The 13687-nt window shown below is 35.5% G+C and overlaps 1 protein-coding gene across 3 annotated transcripts in view; it reads right to left on the bottom strand.

Annotated features, from left to right (window-relative positions):
• Positions 1-13687, bottom strand: part of KCMF1 (potassium channel modulatory factor 1) — a 63057-nt gene that overhangs the window by 8662 nt on the left and 40708 nt on the right. For all 3 annotated transcript variants that reach the window (XM_039852722.1, XM_039852723.1, XM_039852721.1), the window contains 2 exons: positions 10630-10769; positions 1090-1191 (listed from right to left, as the gene is read on the bottom strand). In XM_039852722.1, coding sequence (XP_039708656.1) covers positions 1090-1191; positions 10630-10769 — 242 coding nt within the window. The remainder of the gene's footprint in view (positions 1-1089; positions 1192-10629; positions 10770-13687) is intronic.

The following is a 13687-nucleotide window of genomic DNA, read 5'->3' as shown; positions in this document are numbered from 1 at the left end:
TGCAAAATGACTCAAAGGCTTATGTATTTTTTGGCCCATTTGGGTTTTCTTATTCACTTAAAAAAGAAAATCACTGCTTTCTTCATTTTGATTTTAGTGTTCCTGCACTTAGGATAAAGAGTAGTTTCTTCTGTTCATTGAGTACTAGCTCCGAGGTTAGCTCAGGTCAGGCTTACATTCTAATTTCTCAGGTTGGGTCTATATCTTTACTTTCCATTAGTTTTCACTTATCTTTCCCTAACTCTAAAGGATCATATTTCCAGTTAGAAAATCAGGAACTGTGAGCAAGAGATAAGAGCTGTAGGATAAAAAAAATGAGTGACCAGACCAGTTTCTCCCTTAATAGGTCTAAGGTTGAATTATGATTGCCAGGAGGCAATCAAAAGAGTAAGAATACAGTCGGGCAGAGAGAGAAATTGAGATTAGCTCTTGAATTGCTTTAAATTGCAACAAGCACTGAAACCTTTACATGAGAACAGAATCCTAAGTTAATAGGTGATAGTTTCAGAAAAACAATCGGTAACCTGAAATCAGAAGCACATAATCTACAAAATTACTCACTCTGGTGGGCCAGTAAACTCTTGGGAGATTACAGGGAACACGGCCAAGACCTGAGGTGAGATAGGATTGGGAAGGGGAATCAGAAATGAAAGCAATCAAGGAATGCAGAGCTTGACCTGATTTTATGCTATCCTACTCAGAGACTGGGAAGGAAATGTCTTTCTCTGGAGAAGGGTACTCCAAAAGGGAAAAGAGCCCCAAATATACACCTGCCTACTAACATCCTGCCTGTAACAGGGGAAGGCAACAGAGAACACGGAGGGGAAGCAAATAAATCCTTATAGTTAATTAATTTTAATTTGGACTAGTATTTTCCTCTTTTTATGAAAACACTCTCCTGAAGATTGGTCAAATATCTAAAAAGAGAAATAAGAAATTGCACCTCAACATTGCATCACTTTTAGAAAAACAGTAAAACTAAAATAAATTGGAAGTTAGTTTTTCTCTTTGGGGATACTGTCCTTAAAAATAATCAAAATGACAAATGTTACAAACAACTCTTTCCTTTGTTGCCTCTTAAAAGGATATTAAATCTCTAGGGGCTCTGTGTTCAAGTGTAAGGTGAGCTGCAAAGTCATCCGTGACATGATTAGGATCACCTCCAGGTAATGCTGCACATATTGGACAAATCTGAAATGAAAATAAAGAAAGAAGATTTAATAGATGAACACTGATCAGACATCTTTCTGGATGAATATTTTACTATAAATTTTACTACTACCAAGTTTTAACCATGCAAAAACACAGTAGATCTTAAACTAGTAAAAAGTAGTGGAGGCCTGAACAAGAACTACAGCACCTTCAATGTTCTTACGCAACAAAAACAGACACTCTCTCTCAGGGTCAGACACAAAAGTTGTAGATAGACATTTCAAACTTGAGCCTTCTAACAGCCTGGCTGATTCATTTATATGGTCTAGAAAAATAGTTTCCATAAGAAATTTTAAAATGTGCTGTTTAGTGCACATCGTGTCTGACTAAGTCCAGTCTTGAATGCTAAAGATTGAGACATAAGCTTACCCAAAATAAGCTATATTTGAGGGCCAATCTCCAAATAAGACAGCAAAAGTCTTATAAAAATGAAATAGCACAAACTTTAAGTGTGATATGGTAAGACAGATAATGATTATATGCAAATGTGCTCTATAACTTCATTAATGGGACTTCCAGAGGGAAAAGGGGGGAGGTGGGAGCCCATTTTTAGAGCCTTATTTCCCAGAGGGATGGACAGGAGGTGGGACAAAAACTAATGAGCAGGGCAAGGTCAAGGATTAGAAGATCAACGTCCCTGAGGGCCTTAGGGCAAGGTAAAGAGAAAGTAGGAATAAAATGGTGTATAGGCAGGCAGAAGAGGCTTGATAGGTTGGAAATGTGGTTTCTGAAACAGTATTTTCAACAAAAGTGGTGAAAGAAGGCAGGGGAGGGGAAGGATAGAAAGAATGAGGAACTTTCAGAGGAAAGGCCCTTACTCTTCAGAAGTCCAAATGGGCTGATGATGGACCAAGAGTGGAGGCCAAGCCCTGAAGCATGAAAAACTTCAATCTTAAAGAACAGAGCCAAGAAGACACATCTAATGCAAAGGAGCACAGCCAAAGAAAGCTCTAAGGAAATATACAGTTAAAGTCTTAGGCTTGTGCCTCTCTAGGGATGAAAGAGCTGTCGATAGGATATGTGATTCATCTTGCCAGTACATGTGTCATGTGCTTAAATTCTTTCACTTGGAGAAAAATTCAGGCAATTGGTCGACTTTATTGCTTTTAACAGCAGTGTGGGAGGAGAGAGTGGCACTGGAGATAGGAAGGCAGGGGAAAGGTGAGACTTGAAAGGACGACACTGGAATATGGAGGGAAAAAACAAACTACTCTGATCTCTACAGTCTAAGTAAACACAAACCCCATCTTCGAATGACTAGAAAGCAGAAGTCCCCTGATATTTTGAGTTCTATTGTGATTCCAGTTCTTATGCCCAAACAGCCAGCTGTCCTGGTTATTTGCTTTAGACTCTGAGAAATACCCTCAAGAAAACGTAAAATGCTTTTGAGAAATAATGTTGAAGCATGACAGTGCAAAAAAAGTAGGGAGGTCACAAAGGGATGTGAGGCAAAGGAAAAAAAGAGGTAAATAGACATGCGTGTGCCCTCCTTAGAAAATGACAGACAGAAGAGTGGTCGGATACTTTTTTTTTCTCTGTCAGAGAGAAAAGCAATTGTATCTGCTCACAAGTTTACAGATTATCAATTCTCTCTTTACTGGGAATTTAGGTTTACTGTATGTACCATTCTTGTGCTGTGACACTGAGTGGTAATATTTGATACACTTATTTTACTTTGTATGTCTTGCTTGGGAATTGTGACTAGATTTGCTTAAAGCAAAAAGACCAACAAGATTTAGAGAAGCAGAAACAACTCCAGCTGTTTAAAAATAAAACAAACAAATCAGCTTAGATATTTTTGAGAATGCATTTTGCAATAATGAACAGGTGCTGGACTATTATTATAATATTATAAGATTTTCACCCAGAGAAAATAACACCAAAAAGCAAAAGGTATCTTCCTTTGAGAGTGGCCTTTGGGTAAAATCTATGAACAACTTGAATTGCACAAAGATAGCTGCAGAAGTTTCAGTACTTTTGAGGACGCATGTAAATGTTCTTAGATGAGAAAAGTCTCAAGAATATGTATTCTTGGAAGGAAGACAAATAAGAAAGTATAGGTAACAAACATACTAAGAGTATTCTAATAAGACTGATAATCTCCTACAAAGAAAAGCAGCTTTAAGATGGGGGTGTAAACCAGAAACCCAATCAAGATCTTTTAACACTGTATATTAATTTCAGTTCTATAACTCAAAGTCTTTTAGATTTCATTGTAGTAAATGTGCTAAGATAGCAGGATGAAGGTATTCAGAACTGCTTCATTCAGCAAGAAATAATACAAAAACAAATATTTAAACTTCTATAATTACTGGGATAAAGAATTAATTACCAAGATAAAGAATTACTGGGGTGGGAGGATCACCTGGTTTAGCAGCTGGCTCAGGAAAATCAAGACACTAAATTAAAACCAAATGGAAGATGGTGCCACACTTGGGCCACATAAAGTTAACTCGGATAAGAACTTAGAAAGGAAAACTAAGCTCCACTGCTGATGGGACTGGACCAGGTGCCTGGTCACCTTTTAAATTTCACATTATTACTTAGTAAGCTAATTCATATTTTAGAATAAGAACTTTGGTAACTTAAAGTTGTATTTTCTGAGAGGTAATGGAGGGAACAAGAAGAAGAAAGAAAAACAAGAGCGAAGTGGGGCAGGATAAACAGAGATGTAGGGGTGGGAATAAGGACAGACAGAAAGCTACCCTGGTATTCAGGGACACAAATACTGCTTAGTTTTATGTGTGTCTTTATGTCCACATGATAGTACCTAATACCTTTTACAGGACAGGAAAATTCAATACAAAGGATAAACTAATGACTAAAATCATGACAGTTTGTCAACATTAATATTTATCACACTTCTACTGTCACACGATATAGTAATATCTATTACTCGAACAAGAAAATTCCAAGTAAACATTAACTTAAAATTATGGCAACTTGTCAACATTAAAGCTTACCGAAGTGGCTTAAGTCAGTGTTTCTTAAATTTGATTCAGGATGTAAATCATCTGGAGCACTTTTTAAAAACATAGTTCCCCAGCCCCTACCTGGAAACTGATTCTAGGAGTTTCAAGATCCTGTATTTTTGATATGGGTCCCTGTTATCTTATAAGTGAATAAATTTGGCAAATACAGCTTAAATATAGAATGTACTGAAAAATAACAAATATTTACCGTTATTATTTAACCAAATGTCATTATTACTTACCACATGCCCCCAATCCTTATTCACAAAAATTATTGTTACTTATCCGCACCCCGCCCCAACACTCCCTCCCCTCATCCCAGCTTTGTTATGCTGTCTTTGCTACAGCTCTGGTCTTTCCCTTCTGCTTTATATTGCAGAGGGTCACCATCTGTCGTGCTTTTTATCTGCAGCCCTTTTGGAAGGGAAGCCTTTACCAACGTACTGTCATGAGATACCATGGTAAGCACATAATGGAGTTCCCATTTTTCCCACGTGGTCCCAGCACATGACTGCCAGCAAGCAACCAGTCAGTGCCGATTCCTAACATAGGCGGTCACCGATGTCTAGAACATCATTCCATATGTAAACGCCAAGTCACTAGGAATTTACAAAACTTTTCCCCTGTAGCATGCTACCTCTATAAAAAAATAATCTGAAGTCAGCAATGCTCGATTCTTGTTTTTAAACAAGAGCACCACACATTCTTCCCCATACAATTATCAACCAGTCTAAAGCAAATTTGGATTTCCCCCAGCCTTTCTTAAACTCATACACCCACACCCAACGGCATTCTCTCTGGGTACTGTGCAGAGCTTTAAAAACGATAGAAAAACAGTTAAATTCATGATGTAATGAGTTCTTTCCCCCCTTTTTTTCTTGAAAGGCTTCATAACAAGTCTCTTGTCCATTTTGTTTACTGCCACAGAAAAATGCATTTTAAAAAATTGCCTACCTGATCCACCATATAACCTGGCTTTAACTGAATCTAGTCTGCAGCATTATACAGATTGGTTTTTCACCAAAATCATTCAGTAGATACCAGGGAGCTAGGCTAGTTCTTTAAAATGAGGCCAAGCGAATTTAATGCATCATCTTTTCAGACCTGTGAAACTTCCCTTGAGAACTCTGGGACACCATGTTTCTTGTTAACAGCAAATATCTTAAGTGAAATAACTGCCTTGGCAACTGGCATTTCTTTACTAGATTTCTGGATCACAAACTTGATAAACTCATTTATGTCTTTTACCGAGTTAGTTTTAGATCCATGAGAAACATTCTCCTTTTGAGAGTATCTCTTCAAAAGTTGTGATTTCTCTACATCATCTTCTATTGTTACTTTCTGGTGACACCAAATGTTTGATGCATCATTTCTCCGGCAAGCACAATCTTATAGTAGGCAGCACAGCTTTTTTGAAATTTCTACCCTTTTGTGATCCATGCTCATCCACATAATCATTACAATTAGGTTCATCCTGCTTCAAAAGATCTACAGTCACTCAAATGTCACCATCCTTCCCTTCCCAAACAATAGCTTCTGTGGCATGATGGTAGAGAAAGTAATGTCATTCCTCTGTACAGGTGTCAAAATTTCTCTTTATTGTCCACCAAACCAAGTGGGCAAACATTCTGGTTTTAAAGGTTCTCTATTATTTGCCCTTACTTGGCAGATTCAATTTTATTTCTCACAACAATCAATGCCTTACCAGCCCCTCCATCTATTACGTTCTTTCTCAATATCATATCTTGGTTCGTATTGTCCCTCTGAATAATGCCATTCCCTTCCCATTCTGTCAACTTTTTGAAATCACACCCATTTTTCAAGGCCTACCAAGTCACAAAAGCCCTCTCTGATTCCTTCCTGGATTATTGTCCAATTGTGTTCACGTGAGCTAGTTGGTCTTTAGGCCATAAAGTGTGTGGGTAGAAGCCATGTTTTGAATTTGTTATCAAGCTGACGGCCATTGTGCCTGACTCCCAGAATTTCATGACTTCAGAAAGCAGTATTTCTTCACACTTTACATATTAAATGTAATGTTCTTGGTTAATACTCAGAGAGATACACTCAGAAGTTATGAATATTTGTCTTGCAAAAGGCCAGCAAATGTTTCGCTTTCCAAGCCGCTCCTATTAACCCAGGAATGATGTAGACCAGCCTTCCTTCTGACATCCTTCCGAGAGCAAAGAAGTATGATAAAGTATGCTATGTTTCCCTCTTCCTTTTTTACAGCTAACGACTCAGTTAATTTCTGCTCAGACGCCCACATTTTTTTCTCACATATAAGCCTCTCTGCAGGCTCCAAGTCATCTTTGCTTTTTGTCCTGTCATTACTTGAAAATTCCTTCCCCTTTTCTCATTCCTTTCCTCTGTCACAGTTGTGAGTATAGTTATGAAATTAAACATGGTTTAAAAAATGAAAAGTGATGTATCTGGGGAGTTATAGGTTCTGAAGTGAAACTGAAATGAAGTGAGACCCTGCTCACTGCCACAGCTCTACTGTCTTCAGAAAAACTCTGCTTTATTTCTTCATCCTTGTGTGAATTTGCTTTTTTAACCAACCATAAGCCCAAGAAAGACAGCACAATTTAAAGTCAAATAATTTTCCTGTGTTATTTAATACTACATTTTCTAATAAAATGTTAGGTAGGTTTCCCTAAACTGGCTTTGAAGTGAAAGTTCACCACATAATGTGTTCTGTCAATTTATGTGCTTATTGTGCTCTGAGTTCCAAACTAAATATCCAAAAGATATTTACAAAAATAGCCTTTTTGAAGTTATATATGTAGCCTATATAAATTTAAATAGAAACGTGTAAGTAAAGCCTGGAAGTGCAATAAGCGCAATTTCTTTTACGCTATTCTTTATACCGACTTCCAGTAAAGGACCTATGCCACGAAATACAGGTAAGCTGGTAAAAGTTAAAGTTCTGACTGGTTAAATTTGTTATATAGTATAATTTTGTTCTTACAGATTAACTAATTCATTATTTACCGAGTACCAAGTCAGTGCTAACTTAATATTCAGGGTTATAAAAATTATCAAGAAATGATCATAATGATATCAAAAAGTGAGATAAGATAAACTTGCCACCATTAAAGTTCACATAAGTCTCTCTCTTTTGAAAAATCAAGGTGTATTTTTCATTATTTATTCAAATTGGGGATATAATTCATGTCTCCCTTTTTAAGGGGCTCTTAAACTTAGCTCAAGAAATGCCTAAGGCTTTTCCTGTAAGGCAGATTTTTCTCATCACCTTCAATACAATGTGGTACTTTTAACAGAGTTTAAGAGTGATGCCCCCAAAAGAGCCATAAAAATTTGAAGCCAAGACACAACGAAACTTGTTTACAAGCATTATCTTTGAATCCTTATACTAAAAAAGACATTCTACTAAGTCAATTAACTGGTAAAGTTAATTGACAACTTCAAGTTTTTAGATCTCGTGTCCAAATAAAGGTAGTTTACCTTATAAAATCTGCAGGTATAATAAATATAAGACTGAATACTGGAGTTTTGCTTTGAGGACATACAAAAAGCACCAGTGGAAAACCTATCCTATATGGTAAACTCCTTTTGGGTCCACTGGAACCATCTGAGTTGCTACTTGCACCTTAGTCATTCATTTTGCCAAAACAGATATAGGTCCTTACAACATCTGAGTGAGCATACTGTTCAACTTGATTATCATCTAATTTTCTGTTGTTGCAGTGGAACACTGAAATTAAGTATGAATTATTTCACATTGAACTTATTTTTCTCCTCAGTTCCATTCTCCCCATTTTAATGCTTACGTCAGAACCATCACCTGCTTCTAAAGACAGCGTATAGAATGTTAGGGAGTTTTCGTTATATACAAAAGTTTTAATTTTCCCTACATTTCTATACATGATTTAAAAGTCCTAAATAATTAAGTTTTGGTTTTAAATATGTTTCTTGGACAGAAATTTAAATTATATGTGTATGCTGATGTCCTAAAATTTCCAAAACTTGAAATAACATGATTCAGCCACAATAAAAAAGAACTCCAAAGATGTCAAGAGCTTTATCCTGTCCATAATTCACTCTAAATATGAGCATCAATGCTTACATAGAAGAAATACTCCAATGTAAGCTCTGCTTTTTCTATCTTCTCTGGGGGTAAGCTAGATATTTTATTTGTAGATTTTAGGAAAGGGAATGGGAACCTCTTATTGCTTAATGCGTCAATAAGCACCTGAATGCTGCAGGGAGACAGAGGCACAGAGGCAGTGTCCAAAAGCTAGCAACAATTTTAGTGAAGACCCAGAGATGAACTCTACCTAAGTTAGTGGGTTTATATTGTTTATAAAGTTTTTTAAATTAGAGTCTGGTGATGACGGTAGCATTGTATGCTCCTCTTCTCAAGGGCATAACCAATTTGTCAAGTGAGATTGAGTTTGGCATCTTCAAATAATTTTCTTAACCATTTTTTTTTTTTAGCTTGAGTGGCACAGTGGGAAAAGGGTAGTAGAAGAGAAGGTTGAGAAGTGCTTAAAGAAATTCTGAGCTACCTTATAATTTGCCAACAATTGCCAGAAAGCTCCCATCTTTAATTTCTACCACTCTCCCTACAGGCTCTGCAAAATATTTCTATGCACTGACCTGAAATTAGCTGTCTAGACACTGAACTAGACAAACCGGTCTTTCAAAACAGAAACCACACCAGTGGCCAAAGAGAAAAAGAATTTAGAATGAATGCCTCGAACACCTGCTGCTATCTTACCCAGCACCTCCTTTCACATTAAGTGTTCTTCTCATTCTGAAAACTTACCTGTTCACCTTTCCCAGCAAGATTTTAATTCAATACAGAGAAGAGTACAGAGCAATGAAAACCCTACCCAGAGATGACAACACACTCTCAAGAGTAGTACAGATACCTTGCTAGGAAAGCTACCATTATCTCATTGTCATGATAATCTAAGCGATTCTCCCTCTTGGTTTTCATATCAAAGAAATGGATTCTTTAAAAATATGACACACACTTTCTAAGTTATATAAATGGCTAACCACTATGCTGTACTCCTGAAACTAATGTATTTAATGTCAACTATCACTGAAAATTTTTAAAAAATATATCATGACATATAAACATAGATTATCCCAGAACAAATCGGAAATATCCCAAGTGTCTATCATTTCCTTCCCTGTTATCAACTCAAAAATATGCTGAGATACTAATGGCTGTATAGCCCTTATAATCAAAAGTACTATCTGATTTTAAAAAAGTAAATGTGCTCAAAATAACTATTACTAAAACAATATGCAAAGATAGTGATATTAAAGAGAGAAAAAATGATTTATAAAATACAAAGTGTTTGAGGAAAAAATAATGAAAAGCACAAATGATAAAAGTACCGAATCCTGGTCATCTATAATCTCTTTAGCAAAATGCAGTTGGGTAGTGGCAATATAGTTGCCTATAGCAATTGTATGTTTCAAATTCTATATATTTCTCCACTATTATTAAATAAAATACTACTGTTAATTCACAGAAAAACACACAGCATCCAATTGCATTCTTTCATAAATAATGCAAGCAGTAACAATCAAAACCTATTTTTTTTCTTCTAATGTATATTTGGCTTTTCAATGCTTACCTTTGCTAACTACCTGATGATTATAAGGATAAATAGGTAATTATAATATTTTAAAAAGTGTACAAGATTAGATTTATAAGATCTGTAAAAACTGTGTTCATGAGGGGGTGGTTCCATAGAGTAGTGGTTAGCACGTCTGCTTTACACACAGGTCTTGGGTTCGAGGCCCAGTGGAGCCACGGTCCAGGTCCTGGATGCGCCAGGCCCTGGGTGTGTGCGGCGAGTGTGTGGGAGGAGACGCCCCATCTTCAGAGATCCAGTTCTTCAGGGGAGACCCCAACCAGGGATGGAAGGAGGGTGGGGAATTAAAAAAACAAACTGTGGTTCATGCACTATTACTGCTCCTAATAAGGAAACATGTGTTGAAAATTTAGATCAAATACATCTAATTGTTTATACACAAAATGTCAGAATGATAATTTCTATTCTGTGCTCTATGACTCTTTTTAATTGACAACTGTTTAAATATTAAATTATCAGCTAAAACTAATTATTCTGAATCAGTAGTAAAAGATTTATAAGTCCTTTTATGCTGTCATTTTTCTCCATAAGATTTATTATTGAAAATAAAATTTGGTCAAGATTCCATACTTTGCTTTTAGCAATAGGGCAAGAATGGCGAGTGTGCACAAATGAGGGGAATTATCTTGCACATCTATCTATGCAGCCTCCTAGGATGTGTAAAACTTGCTGTTAAAGCCTAATTTTAAGAATTATTATGCGAACAGTATCAGTATACTTGGAAGGTACATGATAGTGACCTAGTTTTATTTATATTAAAAATAATGTACTTTACCCCATCATTTTAGACACAAAGCTGCTTCACTTACCACTTCTGTTGATGTTTCTGCGTGTTCAGAAGTAACATGTTCTTGAAGAGATGTCTCCGTATAGCCCATTTTTCCACAATAGGGACAAGTAAAAGACTGTGGCTGCTCTACAGAGAAAGCTTCTCCACCATAGTACAAATCTGAAAAAGAAAGTGGAATTGCACTGAGAAATAACTATTATTAGTTTTTAAAATATATACAAATGTAATCATATCATACAAAATAATAATTAAAAAAAGGCGTGCCTGAAATCTCCACCAACAACCTCACTCTGTCAAGGAGTGCTTAGGTACCTCTCTGTTTACATTTGCAACATCCTTATTCTCCCAAGGACTCCATGATGCCCCTCCAAATTCCTTCTCCATATAGCTACTACAGCCTTAAGAGAAAAACAAAGCAAACAGCGTTTTAATCCCTTCATTTAATGTTAAAACATCTCTCATTTCACATCTGGTTCTGATTTTATTGTAATTTACTTTTTCTTTATATATACTGTGGCAATGCCAATGTCAACATAAAGAATCAGCAGGAAGTACAATATACAAGAACACAAATGCCCAGAGGGAAAGAGCAGATGACCATGATCAATACACCAACTCCCAGATGCAGTTTTACCTGTAGAACATATATCATTTTACAGCAGGAAGGACTTTCTTTATTCAGTTCTTGTAAATGCTAACTTGAATGTGGTACTACCACAACATACTTTGCCCAACTTGGTTACTAAAGAACTGGACAATTAGTGAGAGTCTGTGGGAATGATCTATTTGCCTCACTAGTACATCTTGAGGAGTAAGTTTACTTTCTTCCATTAGTATACACACACAAAAAGGTAACTGAAAGTATATTTAGTAGATTATGTCACTTCATTACAAAGAACTATCGCATTATTTAACATGAAATGAATGCCCAATTTAAGAAGATACGCTCATTTTTGTGAGAAGAGAAAATGGAAGAGTTCATTACATGATTGATTTGTTCACATATTTCTTAAGAGAGATTTAGACTATCTTAAAAATATTTACCCACTACATATATATTTACCATTTATTATGTGCGTAATACTTGCCAAGTGAGTTGGGGTAAATATATTTAAAAAAATAGAACTTCCTCACCCGATAAAGGGTAGCTTACAAAAAAGGCACAACTAACATCATACTAGTAAAAGACTAGATACTTTCTCTCTAAGACCAGGAACAAGATAAGAATGTCTACTCTTACCATTTCTACTCAGTATTTTAACTGGAGGATCTAACCAAAGAGATTAGACAAGAAAATTAAAGCCATCCAGATGAAAAAATAAGTAAAACTATATGACCTTGTATATAGGAATCCACTAAAAAACAATTAGAATAAATTGTTTTTCTATATACTTGCAGTGAATACAAAAATGAAATAAAATTCCATTTACAATAGGAAAAAGAATGAAATACTTAGGAATACATTTAATGAGAGAAGTATCAAACTTATTCTCCGATAATTACAAAACTTTGTTGAAAGAAATTAAAGGTGACCTAATAAATAGATAGATATCCTATGTTCATAACTGATATGCTTAATAGCATTTCTCTCCAAACTGATCTACAGATTCAAAATAATCTCTATCAAAATTCCAGTTGGAGTCTTTGCAGAATTTTGACAAACTGATCCTAGAATGCACATGGAAACCCAAGGGATCTAGAGTGCCCAAAACAATCTTGAAAAAGAACAAAGTTGGAAGACTCACAGGTCTTAATTTCAAAACTTACTACAAAGGTAGTTTTCAGACAGTGTGGTACTGACATAAAGACAGACATCTATATCAATGGAATAGCCTGAGAGTCCAGAAATAAATGCTTTTACGGTCACCTGATTTTTAAATAGCATTACTGAGATATCTTTGACATATAAAAATTGTATATATTAATGGTATACAACTGGATGTTTTGACATATGTATACACTGAAAAAAGATCACAATCAAGCTAATTAACATATCTATCACCTCTACACAGTTATCACTGTGTCTACGTGTGTATGCTGGCATAAAAGACATTCTGGTATAGAAGACAATATTGTTAACTACAGTCACCATGCTGTACACAGAACTTATTTGTCTTGAATAACAAAACTGTACCCTTTGACCAACATCACCCATTTCCCTCTCCCCACTTGCCAAATGATTCTCAACAAGAATGTCAAGAGACAATTCATTAAGAATTCTTTTCAACAAATGATGCTGGGACAGCTAGATATCCATATGAAAAAGAATAAAGTTGAACATCTACCTCATTCCATATACAAAAATGAACTCAAAATAGATCAAAGATCTAAATGTAAAAGCTAAAACTATAAAACTCTTAGAAGAAAACAGTTTTAAATCTTTATGATCTTGGATTAGGTGATGGTTTCCTGGATATGACACCAAAAGCAGAATATAAGAAAATAAAAGATAAAATGAACATCATCAAAATTAAAACTTTTGTGCTTCAAAACACACCATCAAGAAAGTGAAGAGACAACCCATGCAATGAGAGAAAATTTCTGCAAATCATTCATCTGATAAGGAAGTTGTATACAAAATATACAATGAACTATTAAAACCCAATAATAAAAAAGACATATTACCTAACTTAAAAATTGGCAAGGATTTGAACAGATATTTCTCCAAAGTAGATACACAAATGACCCATAAGCACAAGAAAAGATAGTCAACATCATTAACTATTAGAGAAATGCAAATCGAAACCACATGATACCACTTCACATCTACTAGGATGGATGTAATAAAAAAGACAGATAATACAAGTGATGACTATGCAAGAAATTACAGCAATGAAACATTTATAGCTTTTCTTATGGATTGACCATGTCTTCTAATCAACTGTAGAAATAATCTGCTTTCTGAAAACTAGAGCAAGAATATCTGTGTAATGTTAGCAAGAACAGTCAAACTTTATTCTCTCTTTATTCAGGCACTCCTCTATTTCACGTCTCGTCAATTGTATATATTTCTGAATGGCTTTCATAAACAAGTAAACTATGATTTGGAGAAAGAATTACTTAGAATTTGTAAAGAG

The sequence above is a fragment of the Pteropus medius genome, unplaced genomic scaffold (assembly GCF_902729225.1).
Source record: "Pteropus medius unplaced genomic scaffold, Ma_sr-lr_union100, whole genome shotgun sequence".
In the NCBI taxonomy this organism is placed as follows: Eukaryota; Metazoa; Chordata; class Mammalia; order Chiroptera; family Pteropodidae; genus Pteropus; species Pteropus medius.
Note: the sequence above shows the minus strand (reverse complement) of the source record. Positions and strands in the feature narration are given on the sequence as shown.